The sequence below is a fragment of the Stylophora pistillata genome, chromosome 3 (genome assembly GCF_964205215.1).
Source record: "Stylophora pistillata chromosome 3, jaStyPist1.2, whole genome shotgun sequence".
Classification (NCBI taxonomy): domain Eukaryota; kingdom Metazoa; phylum Cnidaria; class Anthozoa; order Scleractinia; family Pocilloporidae; genus Stylophora; species Stylophora pistillata.
The window spans coordinates 7,782,501-7,806,616 of record NC_142521.1 but is presented as its reverse complement, the minus strand read 5'-3'; the positions used below and the strand labels follow the sequence as shown (position 1 = coordinate 7,806,616).

Sequence of the window (24,116 nt, the reverse complement as noted above, 5' to 3'; positions counted from 1 at the left end):
TACATGTTACGACTGGTTGGACACTGTGTTTTTTCCTGTGATTGTGTGATTCAAATTTCAAATATGCGACCTAGAGATACGCAAAACTGATAATGCTGCATCGAAATAGATCGAGATTTACCTAAAAAATTCAGAGCAACAACACCTTTTGAAAATTTATGTGGCATATAGTACACCTGCATGTACAGAATTAGCCTTAAAGTCGTCGTTGGGAGTCATGCACCTCTACATTAAAAAAAAATCTAATTATTTGCGCAGTGAATATATTAGCTTAATGAATGCTTAGTGAATATATTGTTTACATTAGCATATTACAAATGAGATCGATATGCAATTTAGGCTGAGGGAAGAGACTACCCGGCGATTTACTTCAACTTTCTGACCAAGCAGGCATGCAACAAAACCATGATCGCATGGCAGTGTTCTTCATGTTACAGATTTGTTTCCTCGTCGGTGGTAACAAGAAGAATCCAGGTCTCACATTTCTTGCAATCGGAGATTTCGGCGGAATTCCAAGAGCACCTTACTATACAGCTATGCAGAGAAAGATCGCCGAAGTTATGGGTCAGGTAACTACTGTTTGGCTCTGTAACACACTTTAGATGAGAAGAACTACGGTTTTTTAAGCTCAAAGTAATGATAGCCAAAAGGGATGAATCGGGCTATTTCTAGATGCAAAAAGTTTAAGCAGTTACAGGTAACTTGGATATAAACAAAGCATACCGGCAAACAGCTGAGTATTCTTAAGGCATCCTGAATTTAAGAATCGCATCAATTTAGAATTATAAATGCCAATGTGCTTTTCAGTTTTGCAGTTTGTATTCATATAATTCAATCCCGACCAGCAGTGCCTTCGTGGCTCTGCTGAAACTCACTGGAAATTTCAGTTTGCTATCGGAAAGCGAAATCATTTTGCATGTTTGAATCGACAAACATGGAGTCTAATATTGTTTATTCGTTATACTTAGTTTCTAGTAAAGAGTAGTTCTAGTCGTTTTAGACTATCTTGAAAGTTAGATCGATATATATCAAGTACAAATAAGTCCGTGTCGTGGGCGAACACGAGATTATCTTGAAGGATTGCCTCCGCTGTCACCAGTTCTGAACTTAGCGCATGAAGTGATTAAAATTGCAGTGTAAACAGTCTTCTGCCACGTCACCATATCGAATGTATTACAATTGTTCATTTAAAGTATTTTCAAAAACAGACGCGCAATGCGATACTTTTCTTACTTAGAAATTATTTCAACTTTCTGTGACGTCGTAGTAGATTTTATACTCAGAAATTAGTTATCAAGCGGATCGGAGGAGTCAGCCGAGAAACTATTATGTTTTGTCTTAGTTACGTCTTAAAAGAAAAGAAAGCAATCCTAAATGATAGGCTCGTAACTAAAGCCTGAGTTTGAAGTTCAAAGTCTGTTTCGAAAATCTCATGAAATTAACAATATTTTACCACGTTGCCAACGACAAAACGTCGTCACATGTTACTGAAAAAGAAAGATCAAGAATTAGCGAGGTTAATTTTCAGATATCCATAATTTTTAAAAGGTTTGACGCGAACTCGACTGTGGAGAAATGATTCCTATTCAATATGGATGGCTTAATTTTAATATAGATTCGTTTGAAAGTTGACAGAATATGAAATTCTACAAAGAGTCAATTTCATTTTTCCAACGAGGTAACTATAGTGAAAACACTTTGATGTTCGTCGTTCGGTGGGAGCCTATTGCACTGACCCCTTGGGATGAAGGGCAGATGACAGAATTTTAGTTTTACTTATTAATCTTTGTTTCTATAAGTAAGGTTCTACTTATCTTTTGTTTACGTTGAAGATACTGTTTTTAAAGGAAGGATTTTAGAAGAAAAAAATTTTCCAACCGAGCTGAGTCACTTATTTTCTTGATCATACTGAAATTTGTTCCTAGCCATAAATCACATTTGTTTCTTACAAGCCTCGCCTGCTGGATTATAATTCTTCAGTTTTACTCACCAGTACATTTTATCTGCATGATTACATAACTACATAGATACTGGCATAAACATATCAAGTTTGTTTACAAGCCGCTGTTCGGAAAATGCGCCCGCGCTCTTCTCCGGACCGGTCGGGAGGATCGAAAACTGGTTCCGAGAAAATCGTGGAAATCGAGTCTATGACATATGTAATGTTTTTCCCCATTTCTGCCCATTTTTATTTATCCTCATATCTTTTCATTCATCAAACATATTTTGTTATCATCATCATCATCATTACTACTTCTATATTGGTAAGTTTTGTATTTTCTCTTTTAGTATGCCGATTCAAGAAGAGTAAAATTTATAATTGGATTAGGTGACAACTTTTACGATAGAGGTGTCAAGACCGTGGATGATCCAAGATTTACTACCACCTTTGAGCACGTGTACACGAACCCCACCCTTAAGGCAGCCACGTGGTATATGATCGCTGGAAACCATGACCACGACTCTAACGTGTCTGCACAGATAGCTTACAGTAAAATGTCCCGTCACTGGCATTATCCTGATTTCTTTTATAGTCAAGGTAAATTTTTTTATGATAACAAAAAGGCTGGAGTCTCCAATCTCAAAATGACCTATACCAGTGTCTCCAAGACCTTCTATGGTCGTGTTCCAATGGATCAATCGTTTCAAATGCATCCAGTTTAAGCGAGAGAAAATCCTCTTAGTTGAAGTCAAAGCAATAGAAACTCCAAATAGACCGTAAAGAACCATTTTCGGTTGAAACGTGTGACTCCTGAGAATTGTCAGTATCAGTCTTTCCGCGGTTACTCATTACATGTCCGTTGTTGTTGTTTTTTTTTGTAATTTCTTTATTTTTTTGGCATTTTACAAAACATTACTCTACTTACAATATACTACAGGGCTCAGTTACAACACGTTACTTACAATAGTTTACTGAGAACACACCACTAACAAAGTATAGTTTACAATAAACTTGATTACAGTAGATGACTTACTCTCGATTACTTCCACTACCTACACAATACTCTACATTTACGTTACATTACTTTACGACGTATTACACTACTTTCAATATGTTACGTAAATTACTTACAGTACCTTACTGATAATATATAGCGAAATTATGTGCTTTACAATAAAATTTTACTTCTCATGCTACTCTGAATTGTTTGGACAACACCCATCCCACAAAACGATCAGTGGCAAAAGGTTATTCAATTTCTGAAAATGTTCAGCTAATTTATTCCGTGGGGTTTTTCGGCGATTTCTCCCGTTTTAATGTAATAGAAAAATCTGAGCCCCAGATGGGACTTGAACCCACAACCCTCCGTGACCTAGTCGGATGCTCTAACCACTGAGCTACTGGAGACTCTATGGTGAGCAAGGGTCGATTTGTGGGCCTCGTCTGGAACCGCGTCGCGCGGCTACACAGCCAAGTATCAGTCAGCGCCTGTGAAACTCACTAACAGCATCATGCTGTCACATTAAAGCATATAAAGATGCGGCCAACCAACCTCCAAAGTGAGCATGTAAAGATGAAACAATTTTAATGTAATAGAAAAATCCGAGCTCCAGATGAGACGAACCCACGCGGGTTCAAGTCCCATCTGGGACTCGGATTTTTCTATTACATTAAAATTGTTTCATCTTTACATTCTCCCGTTTTAGGCTCGCTTTACCACTGTCTCCCGTCTTCAATCTACCCTCGAGCGGATGATTGCGTGTCTTGCTTGTTAAATACGGCGCCGGGTCAGCTAGCAAGCTGCAATTTTCGAAAAATAAGATTCTCTTCGTTGATCACATATTTCTATTTAATTTTTCAGTGCTTCAGATCCCGAACACCCTTAAGACTGTTGAACTTGTTATGTTAGATACAACTCTACTCTGCTGCAGAAAGTGAGTTCAATTTGTGGGATAATTCGCGGTAAAGTTCTGCTGGTTTGTGTGAATTCTCATGACTGATACAATTAATTTATCGCAAACTAAGTAACTTGTACATTTTGTGCTATAAGAGCGGTTTTTAGAGTGCCGTACGTAAAAGCAAAACCAAAGTACAGTGGAACCTCGATTCAACAAACCTCTATACAACGAAGTCCTGGGTATAACGAACAATACTTCAGTTTCAGCCCGGCGAAAGTTACGGCAGTAAAATGTATACCACAGAACCTCGATATAACGAACCCTCGATATAACGAACCAATTTCCTCAGTCCCTTGGCACTTCATTACATCGAGGTTCCATTGTAACACAACGGCCAATCAGAAGGAAGAAAAATTCATCGAAGAGCTAACGAGAAGTTTTAACATAAAAGTAGTGTTGGTTTTAGTTTGAATATGATTGGTTGAGAGAGTAACGCTAATTTTTTGGACCAATCACAGAGAAAAAAGTAGCAAAACCAATTCATTCCCAAATTAATTAATACACGCAATGAAAAATTGTTCTAACAATTTAAACCTTTTTTTTTTGTCCTACTCTTTTTTCGTAGTCAGTGGATCGATAAAAAGAAATTACCGAGTCAAAAACAGCAAATGAAGTGGCTAAATAAAATACTCAGAAATTCAACGTAAGTACTGGTAAGAATTCGACAACCTAAGCAGAAGTGGGTGGGTTAGGGTTGGGTTTCCAGTGTGTAGAAACCTAGTAGGGGACTTAGAGTTGTATTATTTCTTCACCTACCTATGGCAAATCTCTAAATAAATATAAAATAAAATAAAATCAGAATTTTTTATACCGCATATCATACATTGTCGTCAAGAACATAGAACCTTGTACAAATCTTGGTTCCAAACTCAATTTTTGTTTCGTCGAACCACTTGCGCACCCAGTGAAGATAACGGGACAGAGAAGGAGGCGGCCGACACAGTAATTTTCCCTCTCTGCTCCTTTATTTTCTTTTGGTTGCACATTTGTGGACTCACTAATGAATTTCTTTGGAACGCAAGTACTCTCTTTCATTTGCTGTCAAACTGACTTTCAGAGCGGATTACCTCATAGTAGCTGGTCACCACCCAGTGCTATCAATTGGTATCCATGGCAACACTGACTATCTTGTATCCAAGCTCAAACCCCTGCTGGAGGATAATGACGTCACAGCTTATTTCAGTGGACACGATCACAATCTACAGGTGAGTGGCTACTTTACAGAAAAATCGTCAAAATATTTAGTAACTTCGTTGGTCAGCGAGAAACCAAGAGTGGTTTAGGTCAAAGTAAGGGAAGGTGAATGGTTAGAAAAGTTGACGAAAATCAAAAGTAAAAACACCAGTTGTAATGTTTTTATAGTAATCATCCTACCGGAAGTTCTCCTAGCGGAAGTTCTAAGACATTGCAAAGGATCTTGGATATTTGTATGGGCCATACTTTCCGGTTGTCATGGCAGATGAATTAAGACTAGTTTCGTTTTATAGTTTAATCTGGGTTATTGCGCGGCCATCCAAGTGACATCGTTACACCAGTCTTCTCTGACCCTGCTCAAACTCTGCGACACAGAAATAGTTCTAGCATCTTTGGAATCGAGAACGATCTAAACGTACCTGGAACTAAAAACGTATCTATTTTCAAGAAATAGGCTAATTGTACAACGGATCGATGTTTAATTAGTCTCGAGGGCGTTCCATTCGAGTGAAGAAACAGGGACAAATCCAGCGCACAACGAAGATTAAGACATATGATTAGAGAATAACAATGTGAACTGCTGAGAATACGCGGCCGGGAACGATACAGCAGATTTTGTGCAACCGTGAAAGTGCCTAACCGCAAGTCATTTTAAGAGAGGTAAGGTGCGCAACCCACGCATCCCTCCCCCCCAGAAAAGCCCCTGGTTAAGTCTCCAGTTGAAATAAAGGATACTTTTAATGAGTCAGAGCTGGCCAGCGAGACTGATCGGATTCATAAGAAAAGAAAGGGTTTTTTATTACAATTTTCTCGCCAGATCAGTCAATGCCTATATCATTTCGGTAGAATTTTTGTAAAAATTGCGAAAACTCTCAAGAAAAGAGTCCACAATTCATTGCGGCAATCAGTCAAGGAATTGCTCTGAAATAAATACTATTGAGCCTAACTTGTGTTCTCCTCATTCGCAGCATCTCAAAGAGTCAGACTCGACAGTGCACTATTTCGTCTCAGGAAATGCTAATTTTTACAGTCCGAGGAAAAGATACGATGAAGCCTTGCAGAAATCACTCATGTAAGTCAACAATCTTTTTTATTTGTTTCAAATCGCCATTGATTTGTTTTTCATTCCCGAAACGGCTTCAAAGAAAAACTATCAGCTGACCTTTTGTAGCAAGCTCTAAGATCACTAATGTTGCAGACGCTAAGATTATCTTATCATTCAGAAGCGTCAATCAACTTGTTCAAACTATGGGTATAGCGTTTCGATAGATGATCCGAGTTGGTAGTTGGTTAGCACCGGTCTTAGAACCGACTCACTTGTTATATTGTATCATGAACTGGTAGAGGCGCAGATAGACTATAACTTCAAATCGCGAACTCTATACATAACCAACGATAACTGAACTCCGTTCCTTTGTGAAAGTCTGAACCCATGCAACCCAGCTTCAGGTAAAGAGCATCTCTTTCCACTCCACCACACAGTTCATTAAATGAAGAAACCCGTCTAAAACCAATTGCTCAAATCATAGAGCAATTTTCAATTGCAAGTAATACGGGATTCTTTTGGTTTTGCTTTGCCTCGCTCTGTGATTGGTCCAGAAACTCGCACCACCTCCTCAACCAATGAGATACCCGCGTTTTCCTGCGCTTTTGGAAGTTTGGTTGATTTTACTTCGAGTTCTCATTGTCTCTTCAGAATATTTACTTTCTTCTGATTGGCCGTTGAGAAAACTTTGGTCTTGGTTTTACCGCGCTTAATCGAAAAGGGCTGTAATGGACTAAAAACAATCATGAATTCATTGCTTTTATATTTCCAGGTTTTTCAATGGCGTTTCTGGAGGATTTACGTTGCTCCACGCCACTCCTGAATCACTTCAAATCTCACAAATCGACAGCAATGGAAAGAAATTGAAAACCACGAAGTTAAAACCAAGGACAAAAACCTCTAAGTGGGTTAAAAATATAAACTCTTATTCGAAATGTGCTCCGTATTTAGCCGTTTTGTTGGTTGTTGTTGCTATTTTTAGTGCAAGAAGTCTAATACCTGCAGTCTGGAAAAGATGTCTTACTTCGGCTTTAAGTACAAACACACCGGCATCTTTACGTACCTCGTAGCTATAAACAACCCCCACTTTGCGGGATACGAAATATATATTGGTAATCCTCTAAACTTTTATAGCACTTCAACTTTTGGGTACTAAAAGGTCCTCGGTTATCTACCAGATAAATCCAGAGATCCCCGAGGTTTATATCAGACCATGATGTGGCTTGTCATTCCACAAATGACTTGCGTTCCATATCTCGTATGGATTTTGAATATCGACAAAACCACACCCCAATGACACCCTAAGCTTTTCTTGAAACCTTTTTCTGTCTTCCGGGTCTTAAGTGCCCAAATACCTCGAATCAGTGCCACTGATCCTGATTGCCGGAGTTTCGAGACCCTATCCCTTTTCAGCTATGTTTTTTCGTTTCTGCCACCCAAGTTCCCGCGCATGCTCTGTGTGATCAAAACAAGTATTCGCCTATAGAACTCACAGCTGGAAAGGAAAATTTTTAAGGCTTTTGCATTAAAAAGAGATCATACTTAAAGGAAATAATTATTTAGTTATTTTTGTAAGTATGCAAATTAAAATAAGAATTAGAGAAATTTTATTTCGAGAAAAATGCTCTTTAATGATAATAATAATAATGCCAATAATTATATTAATAATAATCATCATCATCGCCATGATAATAGTTTGAGAAAAAATATATCTATCGAGCATTGTTGTATACGGGCGTTGTCCTAATGCTTTGGCAATTTCAGTCGTCGGGATTGTGGATAGCTAGCCACTGCTAACGTTTCTCATAACACAACCAAAGTAAAGCGCGCGCTCTGATTGGTCAATTCAGCATCCACCATTTGCCCATGGGTGTATGCTTCTGACATGAGCAAATGTAAAGACTAGTTTCCGCGCGCACTTGTTTTTTCTGGTCACGTAAGACTTGTTAAATAAAAGAAAACTCTTTTGCTACAATATATTTGCTTCGTTAATACAATGAATTATTAACTTGATTTCCTGATTGACTTTGATTGACACTAAGTTTCGCAATTAAGCCACGTGAATAAGTCTGCTTTCAGTTCAGATGTTTAGATTCGAAGTGACCTTCATGTTTTGCTGACCTGTCGCGCTGACCCGTATTCTGTTATACCATGATCTGTTATATCTGTTTCTGACCTGTATACCGTGAAACAATCCTACTAGACATCGCCACAGAAGTAAGTTATCAGTGCTGCAATTCTAGCTAATAGTTTGACTCGTGTGTTTATGTATCGATAGATCCTGTTCAGTCTCTCAAATGAATTTAATTTCTTTTCTCTAGATCGAATAATAATATATTGGAATAAATTATACAATTTGCGTAAGCTAGTTGGATTGCCTGTTTGGTGTATCGGACCAATATCAATGTTATGTTATAAAAAAAAAGAAGGTAAACGCCACAGTGTACACTATTGAGTTATGGATACACTTGGAGGTCTGCTAAGCACTCAAGAAGCTAGAGTCGCTCTCGACCGTCGCCTCGCGCGACTCTTATGCTTCTTTCGTGCTTAGCAATCTCCCGCGTGCATCCATAACTCAATAGAGGACGCGGTGTTGTTTATCATTTGTTAATAACCTCTGAGAATGACTAGAGTCTAATATTTCCTTACAGTATGCTGAATCACTGCTGAATCAATGAGAATAAAGGAAATGATCACCGTATAACGAGGATCTTTTGAAAATATCAGCTTAAAACATTTCGGCCTAATCCTTGAACTCCCTTGAGGGACCAAGACAGAATTTCTCCTTATTAACAAATGGTAAACACCACAGCGTCCACAGCGAACACTATTGAGTTATGGATGCATGCTGGAGGTTACTAAGCACGAAAGCAGCGTAAGAGCCGCGCAATGTGACAGCCGAGAGCGACTCTAGCTTCTTGAGTGCTTAGCAAACCTCCCAAGTGCATCCATAACACTGTGGCGCGTACCATTTGTTTAACACAGATAACACATATATAACATATATAGCATAACACAGATATATTGTAGCAAAAGAGTTTTCTTTCATTTAACAAATTTTACGTGACCAGAAAAAACAAGCGCGCGCGGAAAACTAGTCTCTGCATTTGCCCACGTCAGCAACGTACGCTTATGGCCAATTAGCATAAAGAGTTTCCAGCAATCTGATTGGTCGAGCGGTTCCTTATATGACGTTATATAAACCGCTCCGCGCGGTTTGTATAAAATGTTAAAATAGAATGTTAACAAATGTTACTAAACTGTTACGGTTTTAGAAATTTCTCTGTTGCTTAGCTCTGAAATTATACTAAAACAATTGTTCGCCTCAGGTTCGGTGAATATTGTCGAATAATCCCCTCGACTTCGTCTCGGAGATTATTCGACGATATTCACCTTGCCTTCGGCGAATAATTGTCAAATGGTGGACGATGAATTAACCAATCAGAGTGCGCGCTTTACTTTGGCTGGGGCGGATCCAGGGGGGACCGGTGGTTCGGGTGGTTCTATCGAACCCCCTAAATTTTCCCTCAAAATGCTGGAAGTCATGTTTCCGAAGACTTAAGTTTCAAAATCTCCCGAAGGAGCATGCCGTCGGACAATTATATTCTCCGAACCCCCTTGACTTAATCCTGGATCCGTCCCTGTTTAGTTATGTTATAATAAGGTTTACAGTGTTGAGGAAATAAACTGGCACGTTTGAAAGCGACCATTCCTTGAGGAGGTCTGAATAAGAAAAGAATGGCGAGCTTTTATGAGTTTCAGGAAAGCTGACGCCAACTTTTACCCTTGGTTCTTTGCAGATTAGTGACGTATCTGAATTTTGTGCTTACATCGCAGGAGATTTAGCCAGTATAAGGAGTGTTTTTACGCAAGAAAATGTAGGAAAGTGTACGACCCGTACTTAGGTCCTTCAGCATTGTGAAGAAGAATATACTCGGCATTGGTGTGAAATTTGCTTTTACACTGACCACCTTTTAAATTTTCGAAACAGCTGTGGAACGACAAAGCTCTGGCAACCACAGGCCACGGATTCTTGTTGTGCTTGCTTTACACTTAAGACAATTTTGTGATTGAAAGAGGAAGCAAACTTGTCACAACCTTGAATAACAATAACAAGACAAATTACTTTTACCTACTGTTACATTTTCTGAGAAAATTTTAAACACGTATGATGCACGATCCTCGCAGTAGAGAGCTTTATTTATGCAATAGCGAAAATCAGACCTGGAAAAAATCAGGCCTGTCACGTTGCGTGACATCCAAAAAAAAACGGCTACGAGGGAGACTAACTGGGAGCAGGCTTGCATAAATAGCGCTCTCTACTGCGAGGATCGTGTATCATTCGTATCTATAGCCGCAGTTCAAAATATATGAACTTCATATATTCATCATAACCAAAACTTTAAACGTCGCAAAATAATCGCACAAAAAGTCTCTGCGTTAAAAAGCTTAAAATTTGGATATATCAAAAAAGTTGAAATGGTAAATTGGCCACCGTAACGATTACAAAAGCTGACGTTTCGAGCGTTAGCCCTTCGTCGGAGCGAATAGAGGAATTGTGGGTTGTGTGTGCTTTTAAAGGCAGGAAATGGAGCTACGTTATTGGTGGGAACATGGCAACGAGAAAAACAAGAATAAATTAGTGGAATGAAAAGCGTTCGTTGATCCCTGTGGGATTTAGACTGCCGGTTTGAAAGATGAGCTTTTGTTCAAGATTTTTACGGCTTTCCGTGCTACCTAAGTGTAAGGAAAGACCTCAGATTGCCATATGTTGCTTAGAATGATTAGGTAAATTAAAACGTTTAGCGACTGGTTTCGATGTGTCTTTGTCATTCCTTTCCACGTCTCGAAAAAAAAAAAAAACCTTAATCTTTTGACCTCTGAGAGTGAGTAGTGTCAAATTTCTAGGAAAATATCAACAACTAAAGAAGCTTTCAAAAAAATTCTCCTTGTCAGCACCTAAAGAAATTTATAGAGAATAGTATGGAGAATATGCATACTGATGTGTGTGGAAAGGGTTGAAATACATAACACGATAGGATAACTGGGGGCAAGAGCTGCCCATACAAGAGTCGCTCATCGTGTTTGTCACAACAAGTCGAGATAATATTAAAGGAACACGCGGTCAGCAGGAAGTAACAGCGGAGAGCACGTATCTGCTCATGAATTTTTTGTCTTTTTCATTTGTTCCGGGAAAAGCTTTCATAGTACCGCGACAACGAATCATTTTTCATTCCTCTATTGGGAAATACACTAATTACCTTTATTTTAAAATTCACGACGCCGATGATTACAATATTGTAAATCGTGCAAAGTGACAATTTGTGGCTGGAGATGTTTGTTCATTTCGCGTTGGCTTCTCCTAGACATTCTTTGGTTCGTTGTGTCTGACAAGTGAAAAAAGGATACTTAAAAATGAAGAGTACCCTTGTGCGCTAACGTGCTTTCCGGTTTGGTTGAAGATCGGTTTGGTTTGAAGATCGGTTTTCACCGAGCTAGATATGCGGAAACTCTCTAAATAAATTATCATTGTGAAAAATGAGTTCCTTTACGCGTGAAACCGCGGCTTCAGCGGGAAAGGACCTGAAATATGTAGGTACTAAGAAATGAACTACTTTATACAAGCCTTTTTTCCGTTTCAAAATTACAATCTTCAAATAATCTATTTGAGAAAAGATTTCTTTTCTTAAGGGTCATTTCCCTCGATTTGGCAAGATTTTACCTTAAGAAAGCAAAATTACAGTGTCAAGCGCATGCAGCATTAACTATTCCAATTACACTTAGGTGTTGACCTAAGCCTTCAAACACAGGTGACATCGCGCGTGCGTAGATGATTAGTTAAAACTAACGTCACCAAGGGTGTTATTATGACAGCTTATCTAGACAAGTAAGATTCGAGAGCATTTGTATCATGAAAAGCCACAGAGGTGGATTGTAGAACGATCGAAAAGGACTCATGGAAGGAGATGAATGGAGGACGTTAGAATCTTGTTCCTGTTATTTCTGCTCTCACAGATATGTTTCCATGCCGGCGCCACGGATTATCCAAAACTCACGTTCGTTGCGATTGGAGATTTCGGCGGAATTCCTTTGCCGCCGTATACCACATACATGCAAAAGAAGATAGCCAAAGTTATGGGCAGGGTAAGTGTTCGAGAGTCGCCTACCGATTTTAAAACGATTCCCTTAACAAAGTTGTGATCTGTTTTATATTTTTTGACCGGTTGCTTGTACTGCCCTATTCAATTTTAACTGGTGTTTTGCGTTTTAAGGAGTTCGAGAAACATAACTATTAGCGTCTCGGCGATAGCTCGTGTATTTGTTCGCGAGACGCGCCACGATAATCCAGCCGATATGAAAATAACCCAGGCGAAACTAAGGCGCCTTAAGTTAATTTTTATTAATCGGATGAGTTAGCCGGCCAAATCCTCCGGAAACTTTGAAGTGGTCAAGTTCAGGAGGGTGATAAATTATTGAAGGGAATACCAACTGATCTTTCGAGCTGGTTCGTTAACTGTCGATCTCAAACAACGCTAACCTGGTAACCAACATTTCATAAATTTTGGGGGGGGTATTTTTCTCGTAGAGCCGAAACAAAGAGCAGAAACGGTGACGCACGACTTGAACAGAAATAAAATCTAGTGATTATGGACTAAAAATGGAAAATTCATTTTTAGTGATGTTTAATACGATAATCAAGGTTATAAGATATTTTTCATCGGAAAATTTTCTCATTTATTCTATACGAAAAAGCGGTGTTGATGATATCCTGTTTAAACTAAACTAAAATTTCAAGTAAACAATTTCGTTCTGTGGAAAAAGGAAATTATTCAACCCATGGCAACATGTTACACGGCAACTCATCTTTCAGAAATTTTTATCAAGGAATATTCCTCGCAGAGCCGAAACACATAGTTGCGATATCCTATTCGAATTGACTCAAAATGCAACAAAGTTGGCTCGTAAAACACTCGAAGATAATTTCTACCAGTTTTTTATCGCCACTGAGATTTTCCAACTATTTGTGAGCTTATCCTATGAACAGCTTGAATATTTTCTTAATGAACTCTCGTTAAAGAAAGCTAATTTTCCACTTGAGAGTGAGTTAGGTAATAAAATTCCCATCCTCAAATGAATGTTGGACAAAATTGCTTTGAAAATCCACGGAGGATTGATTTTAGCGGTAGAGTGGATGTTTGGGTAGATTTTAAATTGTTTTAAGAGCAAACTTGCTCTCACTGTTCTTAAACACTTATGTGAGCTGTCACCCGAAAAGCAAGTGTCAGTTATTATCGTCTTTTTTAATCGTTCACATCTGTACATTTTTCAGATTCATCTGTTCTCGGCGCGAATTAAATCTTAAGCAAAAAGTACGTTATTTGACATTTTAGGATAATTTCGCGAAGTAGCTAATAATTGAAATGCTCCATACACGATTAAAAACGCTTTTTCTGAGCACACTGCGTTTATCTGAATCGGTTTCAATGTATTTTTCAATTACAAGTGCCTTGATTCAGCTACTGTTTACGTCATAAAAATTGTTTTTTCACCTGCGCTGTTCAAACCTTCACTTAGGACGTTCAGTACTAGCTACATCAATGACAATGAGACTTTTCTTTGACATGGGCGTTTGAGGGTAATTTTCTGACCTTATGATCGCGTGAGATAAGCCCCGCGGGAAACTGGAGCAGTTGTGATAACGTGCTCATTTTGGAAGTCACGTCACTGATAATTCAACACTATAGGAACTGGCAATTTTCAACAAAATTAAACTTCAAATCCACTTCTTCTCTTGAATACAAGATGCCTCTCCTGAATTAGAGAAAAGGAGAGCTTTAAACGGTCAACTTCTAATAACTCAAACACAGTTCAAGTTACCTCTACCCTAGCACTAACAATCGATCTCCTTACATACTGTCACAGACTTGGTGTATTTTTACCCTGGGTGACTCGAACCATAGTGAACTAGGACCTAATGTAGACTCAAAACAATTCGTTTCCCTTCGGGTCACTTTCTGTACAATTTTACACTCGATAACCCTAACCATGTCCAACAATTCAGTTGTGAAAAGACAAAACAAGCAGCATTCAAGTCCAAAATCGACCAAAACAGTGCCGGAATTGATATAGTAGCATTCGTGGATTCTTTTCTTTTCTCATTTTGCATTACTTAACATAACTGTTTTCACTGATAGGTTTTCACTGACTTGAAACTCTTCTCGACTTCTCTGCCAAGTTCTCAATGGTTGTAAAACCCTTCTCGCAGTCTGTAAAAACCAGCCGCCTGTAAAACATCGGAAACCTCTTGAGGAAAACACTGAAACCCTTGAGTACTAAATTTTGATCAAATGTATACTGCTTTATTAGAGATAAGGAAAACATCATTTACCCTAATTTCCTGTCATTTGTTCTCAAGTCTCATTAAAATAAACCAAATCCTACTCGAATTTTCTTCCATTTCCTGTAGAGGTTCGAGTTATCGGGAGTCACCGGAACGATATTCAAGTGGGCGGCAAAATTTATGTAACGCAAAGCTAAATAAAGTAGCTTGTCGATTTTTTTGTACTTTCTGTTGAATGAGAGATTTCATCTTCCGATGTAACACAATGTAGTCCTGGCTTATTGAGGAGGATAAACCGAATAATTAGGAAACAATGTATAACTCATGTTTAAGTACTTTCAAAACCCGTATTGAAAATAAACTGGGAATCTAATTAGCCTCTTTTGGTGAGCAGCCGATAATCCAATTTCTGTGAGATATAAAAAAAAACAAAACAAAGGAAGAAAAAAGAAGAAAACGAGATTTATGCGACGAGGGCAAACATGCAAATAAGATTTATGAACCCCCCCCCAAAAAAACCAGAGTTTTTTTTTGTCAGTCAACTAAGGTATCATATACTGTCGTAAACAGAGACAGATATAGAGTTAATGGACAGATCATGTTGAAATTTAAAAAGAGTGTAGCAAATAGAGTTATGAAGGAGGATTTTCCCAACGAACGGTGACCTATACCTTGCGAAAAAGACATTAAATTACTTTTCGTTAAAATAGTGTTTCTAAGTGTAACCAACATCGTGTGAGAGTACGTCATGCTTGGCTGAAACTGAACATATTTTTTAATTGGAGCTTAGTAATGGATCTACGAAATTGATTAATCTGATTTGCTGAAAGCTGTCGCAATCGATGAGTCGTGAATGAAATATTCATATGGTACCTACCCGGCTTTAAAGCGTTGTGGAGTATGAAGCATATTGCAAACGGAAAGATGCAAGTGAACTTGCACTGAATGCATTTAGGCGTCTGTAATTCTGTTTGAACTAGAAAATGACTTTCACATTGTAAGGCGCAACCTGACACGACGTAGGGTCAGAAGGGATATTCCCTAAATGTTATTCATGTCGTTTTATGTTTGTTCCCCCGCTCATCTTCGAAACGACGAAAGTCTAGTTAACCATTGGAGAACGATTTTGAATTTTCAGAGAAGCAAAAAAAGTAAAAAAAAAAGGCTGTTTGTAAGTGTTTTGTCCCACGCTCTTTCTAAGGCAAGTGAAGGGAAAAAACGTAATTGCCTTTATTCGATACGAAAATATGCTTAATTTCAGCTTTTTTTTTCCACAGACATTGCAATGTTTCTTCGAGCTTCGCTATCGGAAACTTGGCGGAACGTACAATGTCTGTAGACGAACATGCGAGCACATTTTAGCGCTAAATGGATGTTTTGTTATTTGTAAAATAATCTCTTTATTTTCTTTACTGGATTGATATAAGGATTAATGGAGAAATCAACGAGTCTGAAAGTCTGTAATAAAACGTCATGTTTAAGCTTCTTATCATTTCTTATTAGTTGCCTTATCAAAACCGTTAGAGATTTTATAAAGTGCATAAAAAGAACTTGGCGTCTTTTACTCTCTTTATTCTCTACATAGCCCCTTCTAAAGCTGTCCTGGAAATATATCATTTTATGCGCAATTTGAAACTTCAGCCAGTGTCCGAATTAATGATTTTAATTTCGCATTTGAAATATTGTGGTTGTATCACAGGTAGCCTAAGCTCAGATTATGAGTCCCCATAAATATTAAAGTAAGTTTACTTTGCGCAATAGGCAAAATATGAGGATAAAAACAAAAAAAATTTTTAGACAGCTTAACAAAGATTAATCAATCAGTGAATGACAATTGCTGTTCTCATTATTTCCAGTACGCCGACCGAAGAGAAGTAAAATTTGTGCTTGGCTTAGGCGACAATTTCTATTATGAAGGTGTGAAGTCAGTGGATGATCCCCGATTCATTTCAACCTTTGAGCACGTGTATACGAACCCTACACTTAAATCAGCCACGTGGTACATGGTCGCTGGAAATCACGACCACGCCTCTAATGTGTCTGCGCAGATAGCTTATAGTAAGGTGTCCTCCCGTTGGCACTTTCCGGATTTCTTTTATTCTAAAGGTAAGGTTCATTATTTCAAGCTTCGTCTCTGATCACGCGCTTTGTAATTGTTAACCCTTTTGCGAGACTGAAATGCAATCTTTTGTCACAGCTTTGCATTTTAGACAGAGCAACTTCAGGAACGCACATTCCACTGTAGATTTGTCATGTTTCTTTTGTCATTACATTTTTTGTCTGGGTATTTGAACTATTTTTGTCGATGGGACTCTTCAAGCAACATCCCGATTGTAAAGGTTTACACTTTGTCCAAAAAGTAACTTTTCAATTTTCAATTAACATAAGGTTATGAATATTGCTTTTCCTGTGAACTACTTTGAAAGTCGCCGGAACAGTGAAGAGCTACGCCGCAAACTTCCCGCAGAAAAAAACCAAAACACTTTGACGGAAAAAAAAAAAAAAAAAAAAGAAAAGCAATAAATGACTTTGAGAAGGACCCAACTCATATTTATGCCTAAGGATATAAACTGTGCTATTATTATCACTTTGGCGGGCATTAAAAAATAAAAATTGAAAAAAAAAATGCCAACAAAACAGTTTGAACAATCACGCGAAACTACATTTAAGCCCGCCAAAATTTTAGTCTGCAAAATGCGCCACGATGCCAGACAAGGTAATAATAATACACATTATATAGGACGTTAAGAATGTACAGTTGTCAGGCAAAACTTACGAGCTTATTGGTGAAATTTTTAATTTTCTGTGGATTATGATGGTATAATGTCACTCAAGGTCACTTTCTTGTCCATTGAATTGATGTTAACCAGACCCAGATTTAACTCGGTTGGTTTAAAGCACATACTGTTGTATCGGTCAAATACGTATCAGAATCTGCATTTCTTGTGTAATTGACCTAAGTTAACGGGAAGCTATTGCACTTCCAAGAGCTCTTCGATAATATGTAGCGATACAAACATTCGTTGTTTTTCGGGCGTCTCATATTTAAGTTCATAATGAAAGGTTTTAAAAGTAAGGAATATTGGAAGTATTTCACGCAAACGAAGAGACATAGCAGGAAAGAGAAGAGTCTTTACATCAATGCAGCGAATATCTTAAGGAGGGTCGAAAAGTACTGGGCCTCATTATTGTTAGCTCTGCACGACACACGGTCCTCCTCCTGATGGAAGATTGGAGACGAATCGGAGAGAGGTTTGCAGGAAGTCTGGCACTAATATCAGTTACCTAACTTCTTGCATTCCTGTCGCCTGCTCTCCTTGCTCGAGGTCTCATACATGAGGATCTCAATGGAGTTACCTGTCAGCCGATAATATTGACAAATTTTAACCGTTAATCGTAAAAAATTTTAAGAATATTAACCGTTAGCCGTAAAGTGGCCAAGTGTTTCAAATTTCAAAATTTCAAAATTTCAAATTTTTAAAATCCATCACCCCACTGAAACCCTCATACTCAGTCTCCCGCTGGCAAAGAAACGTTCGTGCTGAAGCACTATTAACCCTTGTACAGCCTAAGATCATTATGCATATTCTCCATACTGTTCTTTATACACTTCCTAAGGTGTTGTAAGGGGAATTTGTCTAACAATCAAGAGTTTTTTTAGTTGGTGATCATTTCCTCTATTCTCATAACCTTAAAGTGTGATTCAGGAATGACATTGTAGCGAGAAATTAGATGCCAGTTTGCAGGCAGTCTGACACTAATAAACAAATGGTAAACACCACAGCGCACAGTATTGAGTTATGGATGCACGCGGGAGGTTGCTAAGCACGAAAGAAGCGTAAGAGTTGCTCGAGGCGATAGCCGAGAGCGACTCTAGCTTTTTGAGTGCTTAACAAACCTCCCAAGTGCATCCATAACTCAATAGTGTAAGCTGTGGTGTTTACCATTTGTTTTATGACATGACATTGATACATTGTGGCTAAAGAGTTCCCTTTTATTTAACAAAACAAGCGCGCGCGGAAAAATAGTCTTTGCATTTGCTCACATCAGCAACGTACACCCATGGGCAAATGGGGGACACTAAATTGACCAATTAGAGCGCGCGCTTTACTTTGGTTATGTTATAATTGTTTTATTAAAAATGTTAGATTAAATTATTGAATTTTATTAAATTTTTAGCTCCCTTTTAATTTTAAGCTGACGCGTACGCTTACCATATTTGTATATAATGGTATATTGGCTGATATACTATAAAGGCAAAGCCAATAAAAAGTCTTGAATTGCATTATCCAATGATCTAGTTTTTAATAATTGTTTTATTAAAAACGTTAAATTAAATTATTAAATTTTATTAAATTTTTAGCTCCCTTTTAAATTTAAGCTAACACGTACGCTTGCCATATTTGTAGGTTATAGTATATTGGCTGATATACCATAATGGCTAAGCCAATAAAAAGTCTTGAATTGCATTATCCAATTATCTAGTTTTTAATAATTAACAATTATTCCACGAGCGCGCGTTGGATATGAGATGATAGATAGCCAACGAGGCGCGTAGCGCCGAGTTGGCTATAATAATCTCATATCCAACGCGCGCTCGTGGAATAATTGTTTTATTGAAAATGCCCCCAAGAAATTATTATTTTGTAAGAAGAAACCGGATTTTTTTAGCTCCCTTTTGATTTTAAGCTGACGCGTACGCTTACCATATTTGTAGATTATGGTATATTGGTTCATATACCATAATGGCTAAGCCAATAAAAGTCTTGAATTGCATTATCCAATGATACAGTTTTTAATAATATCAGTTAGATGCCAGTCACTGATAGGGTTTAAAGAGTTAAGCGCCTTCTGGTAGGCTAGTCGAACTGTGTCTTTTGAAAATTTTTTGTCATGATATATTCTAAGACCTCACTTTTCCTTGCTTTCCATGCGGCGATTGTTTTTCTTTGCTAAAGACAGACATGAGCTCATAGCCCTAGGATTCAATGATTGTACGAAACACAGCTAAATTCAAAGATTTGCTTCAAAATACGAGCATTTTTTTTAAAAAATCTGCACTATATCCTATTTCTTCTTTGCTTTCCTTTGCTTGTGTTTTCTAAAGTTTACTCCACCTACATAAACAAATTGTTAGATGTGGTACACTGCGTACAATTTTTTTGTTCTATCCAGTAATGCAGATCCCTGGATCAACAAAAACTGTTCAAATTGTAATGTTAGATACAACTCTGCTCTGCTGCAAAAGGTAAGTTTGATTATATTTTCCACCTGTAGTATGTTTGTCCTCTTAAACTTCAGTGGTCTGTGAGCAACGGGGACGTGTTCCATAAAGTAGTAACTCAGGCCATAGATTTGCAAAATAAATGTACGACCTCACGTCGGCTTTTTCGGGATTTTCTTGCTCAAAATGCGTTTTGCGATTCCATTGTCAGAAATTAAGGAGAACTCGGATTGTTCTTGTGACCAAAGCAAACATTCCGGAAGGGCAGTCCTGGACGGGGGATCGGGGCGGGGGTCCGGGGCGGGGGTCCGGGGCGGGGGTCCCGGGCGGGTAACGAAGAAGAATTCAGGTTTCACTTCATCCAAACCTGTCGCGTCACCAGCTTTTAAATATTTTACGCAGAATCATAACTTAAGCGACAAACTAGGATTCAACAGAATTATAATGCAAGTGTAAAAAAAAGGCTACAAGAGATTCACTAACTTTTTACAGGATTTAATTTGAAATCTTTTGGCGTCTTCCAGATGTCAAGAAAGTCTCCGCAACTTCGTTATTCTGTGATTTCGTAACTACACAATTTCGTTCAAAACAGTAGCCAAAGTCACATACGAATTTGCATGCAATTTCCATGCACAGCCATTAAATACCTCGATGCTTGCTTTATTTTAACTATATTTCTCTCTTATTTAGTCAAAAAAAGTTAAAGAATCTGCCGGGTCAAAAAGACCAGTTGGAATGGATCGAGCAAACCCTTCGAGACTCAAGGCAGGTGAAACCATTGATTTAGTGATTTTATTTTTATTTGCCTTATTTCCTTATACATTAGCCATTTATCCATGGTTCAGTGTATCGCGAGGTGACCTCTAGAAACCACCAGGCGTATACTTGAGGCCACCTCGTACGTAAAAATATGCTTACATAGTGCTACAAGTGTGCGGCTATGCCAATTCAGCATTGTTGTCTTGCAGAGATTTATGTGAAAAGCGAGAAGAAACCCTCTTACTATGCTATTTAATTATACTTCAGAGCGGATTATCTGATAGTAGCTGGTCACCATCCAGTGCTATCAGCTGGTATCCATGGCAACACTCCTTATTTGGTATCTAAATTGAAACCACTGCTGGAGGAGAATGACGTCACAGTTTATCTCAGCGGTCATGATCATAATCTACAAGTGAGTGAGAGATTGTTCTGGTATTGTGTTGAGGCATTTCGTACTCAGATTGTTCTTGATACTGTACACAGTTTCTATCAACAAAATTGTTCTTTGCGTATATTTCGTAAATGTTTCTTTAACCTTTATGTCTCTTACGATTACTGAAAGGACACTTCAAAAAAAGCTTTCTTAACCCGAGGGTATATGTACTGGATGGAGGTTTACTGTACGTACGAGAACAGAACGCGAATCATTACATTCGAAATTTTGGGTTTACTTTCAGCATCTCAAGGAAGAGCACTCTAATGTACACTACTTTGTGACAGGAAATGGAAATTTCTACAGTCCATTGGAGGGGCACAGGTGGAAAGTACAATCGTCTCTAAAGTAAGTGAAATAGAATCGAATGTTCATCTGAGACAATCTGAGACTTCGTTTTCTTCCTGGTTAGATCTGTTTGCCCTATTTGCACGTATGAATTACAATCTGTACAGCTGCATGTTTGTCTATCTCAGTACACTGTATCCGTCTGTCTGTTTGGCTGTAAAGCTGTTCACATTGTTTGTCTATTATGTGACGTACATCTGATGGTTGGTTTTTCCATCTATCTGCTTTTGTTACTTTGTCTGTCTGTTGGTCTGTCGATTGTCGATGTGTCTTACTGCTTACTTTTTTTCTTTTTTTTACTTTTCTTTTTCTTACTTTTTTTTTTTTTCTCTCTTTGTCTGCCTATCCCAGGCGTTACGCTTGTTTGTCCCCCATGTCTGTCTGTCTGTCACGGTCAACCACTTTGAAATTCCTAACTGCCAGATTTAACAAACAAACAAACAAACAAACAAACAAACAGAAACATAGTCAATGGAGCAAATAAGCTAGAGAAATCACAACAAATGGAAATGTAAAAGAAAGGTTGACTAAACTTTCGAACAAGAGAAAAAAGTTTGTTTTCCATCAAAAAAACCAGAAATTTCGACTTCGCAGTTCGATTCTTTTCTAGTGGGAAGAAGAAAACTCATTAGAGAGCGAGGACATATACAAGAATCATGAGTAACAAGCGTCTTTCATGCTGTTGAGATGTTATACATGTATCATTTATGGATAATGTGTGGCATGTACTCCTGGCTTCAGTTCAATTTCAAAGTTCAATTGTTTCTTGAGCCTTGTAATCGATAGTGCCTCTCGATCAAGTTTCCTGTCTAGTCTGAAGGTTTCTGAGCTACAAATTGACAATAATGAGGTCAAAAATAGCTGAATTGCAATGAGTGATTAAATTAAAATTGGCTGTTGTCCAGGTAGTTTGCTGAAAAGTTTTGTCTCCTTTAGAATTAACTACTTCAAAGTGACCTAGGATATAAATGCGGTTTACCGATGAGAAAACCAGCCTAATTCTCGACCCACATTTTTACCCCTAGACTGGTAATAAACAACCGTCATTGGTTTTACAGTTTTTGTTTCTGCAATCTCTTTCTACGAGCCCTCGTTCCCTTGAACAGCGATTGGCGCTCCTTCCGCAAGACCAGGTTAACGGAGGCTTGGAACCAAGATCGAAGTTGTCATGCGCTGAGGGGGAATTGACCGCCGGCTGCTTACATTAAAAGAGATATCAGTTTGTTTATCTATATGTCATTTTTGATAATCTATGTGTGATGTTTTTCAGGTTTTTCAATGGGCAAACTGGAGCATTCACTTTACTTGAAGCTACTCCTGAATTTCTTACGATCTCACAAATAAACGATAGAGGACGACAGGTGTACCAAGCGAAGTTATTACCGCGGACTTGTTCTCGCTCGCAGAGCTCGAGCGATGCTGAAAATACGATTCTTGACGAGTTCTTCACCTCACAGACTTAAATCTGCATTTTCAATAGAGCTGTCTGGTTGTAAAAATTTCAACTGAGAGGTTGAAAAAAGTGTCGAAAATATTTTGTAAATACGTATCCAGTTTAAGTAGTGTATTTCGACTCGGATTGTTTTAGAACCAAAGCAGTCATAGTAACCGATGAGATGAGAGAGTGTTATGACAAGGAACCAATCAGAACTCAAATAAAACATAAGCGCGGGAAAACGAGGATGAACAAGTTGCAGTGGGCCTAAATTTTGCATTTGATTGGTTGAGAATGTGGCACGACCTGTTTAGACCAAACACAGAACAAAGCTAATCAGGTCCAATTAAATATCAGTTTTCCTCAGACACTTAATTAGGAACTGCTCACGTTAACAAGAAGTGACCGAAGCCACGAGGCGGTTATTTCCGGGAAAAAAAATTGGATGAGCGGAGGGGATGGGATTTCGGGTAAGTGAAATAGTTGTCCTAGGACTGTTAGAGTATTTTCAAATTTAATATGAATAGGTGTTATTAAAATTACGTTATGGATGGTTTTTCCATTTTGTCTTACCTGTAATCTCGTCAACCTTCTCTTGTATGAGTTGTAAGATAGAGGCGAAGCCTGGTAGAAAGAGCTATGCGGAGGTCGCAAAAGGCATCCGTACCCTACTTACATCTCTTGCTTTAAGGAGACATATTAGGTTGGTATACATGACGCGATGTCCGCGGGCGCAGGCATGGAAAACTGATCTGATTGACAAACTGAGTTTATTTGGCTTTTATTTCAATTTGTTCAGTTACCTTGGGACCCGATTTCTAAATGGTGGGGACAATTATTCTTGCAGATCGAGTAAAATCCTTAAAATCGAAACTTCAATTAACATGCTACAGGTGAATTTACGAAGCCAGTTTGAAAAACTTTTTTCCAGGGAACCAGTTAACCAGCGATAGAAGTTTGAGAAAGCTTAATGGTAACAGAGAAAGTTTCCCAATGTTATTGGTTATGACCATTGTCTCCTAGCGCTAAAAAAATCCCGTGCAACGATCAGCCCAGCTTTGCCAACACGTTTAGCGAGAGAATCTTTGTACGTTCAGGGCCGTAGCCAGATTTCAGAACAAGACGGGGCAAGTTTCGGGTCTGGCATACCCTCCCACAAAATTTTGAAATCTAGAGGCTCAGAAATGCTCTTTCAAGCATTTTCCGTGGCATTTTTCTTCAGCAAAGTCAATCTTGGGCAAGTGTAGAAGTTCACTTTTTTATTGCTGAGCGATAAAAGCCAAAATCAAGACGAGGCAATTGCCTCGTCTTGCCTCATGCTTGCCACGGCCCTGAAGTAGGTTGAAGAACATTTCTCGAAAAATAGCACTTTTGCGGCAAGTTTATTTCCTTGCTATTGTGCGAATTTCTTTTCTGTCGGTTGACTAGTCGGAA

The 24,116-nt window shown here is 38.4% G+C and overlaps 2 protein-coding genes across 5 annotated transcripts; both read left to right on the top strand.

The window, feature by feature from the left end:
- Window positions 1-273: 273 nt before the first annotated feature.
- Window positions 274-10,953, top strand: LOC111339961 (tartrate-resistant acid phosphatase type 5). Of its 4 annotated transcripts, none has more exons than XM_088753326.1 (8): window positions 274-569; window positions 2,290-2,539; window positions 3,804-3,876; window positions 4,466-4,543; window positions 4,958-5,105; window positions 6,063-6,166; window positions 6,912-7,043; window positions 9,977-10,953. In XM_088753326.1, exons 1-8 carry the CDS (start codon window positions 393-395, stop codon window positions 10,059-10,061), a joined length of 1,047 nt encoding a protein of 348 aa, XP_088609452.1. In that variant the 5' UTR covers window positions 274-392; the 3' UTR covers window positions 10,062-10,953. The 4 variants fall into 4 exon arrangements, with proteins under 4 accessions (XP_088609452.1, XP_088609451.1, XP_088609449.1 ...); XM_088753323.1 differs by having other exon boundaries at window positions 279-569; window positions 6,912-7,251; XM_088753327.1 differs by lacking the exon at window positions 9,977-10,953 and having other exon boundaries at window positions 558-697; window positions 6,912-9,848.
- An 859-nt stretch (window positions 10,954-11,812) lies between these two features.
- Window positions 11,813-23,238, top strand: LOC111321260 (tartrate-resistant acid phosphatase type 5). Its single transcript, XM_088753328.1, has 7 exons — window positions 11,813-12,283; window positions 16,337-16,586; window positions 19,656-19,728; window positions 20,395-20,469; window positions 20,731-20,878; window positions 21,144-21,247; window positions 22,518-23,238. The coding sequence occupies exons 1-7, from the start codon at window positions 12,110-12,112 to the stop codon at window positions 22,708-22,710; spliced, it is 1,017 nt and encodes a 338-aa protein (XP_088609454.1). The 5' UTR covers window positions 11,813-12,109; the 3' UTR covers window positions 22,711-23,238.
- Window positions 23,239-24,116: the final 878 nt, after the last annotated feature.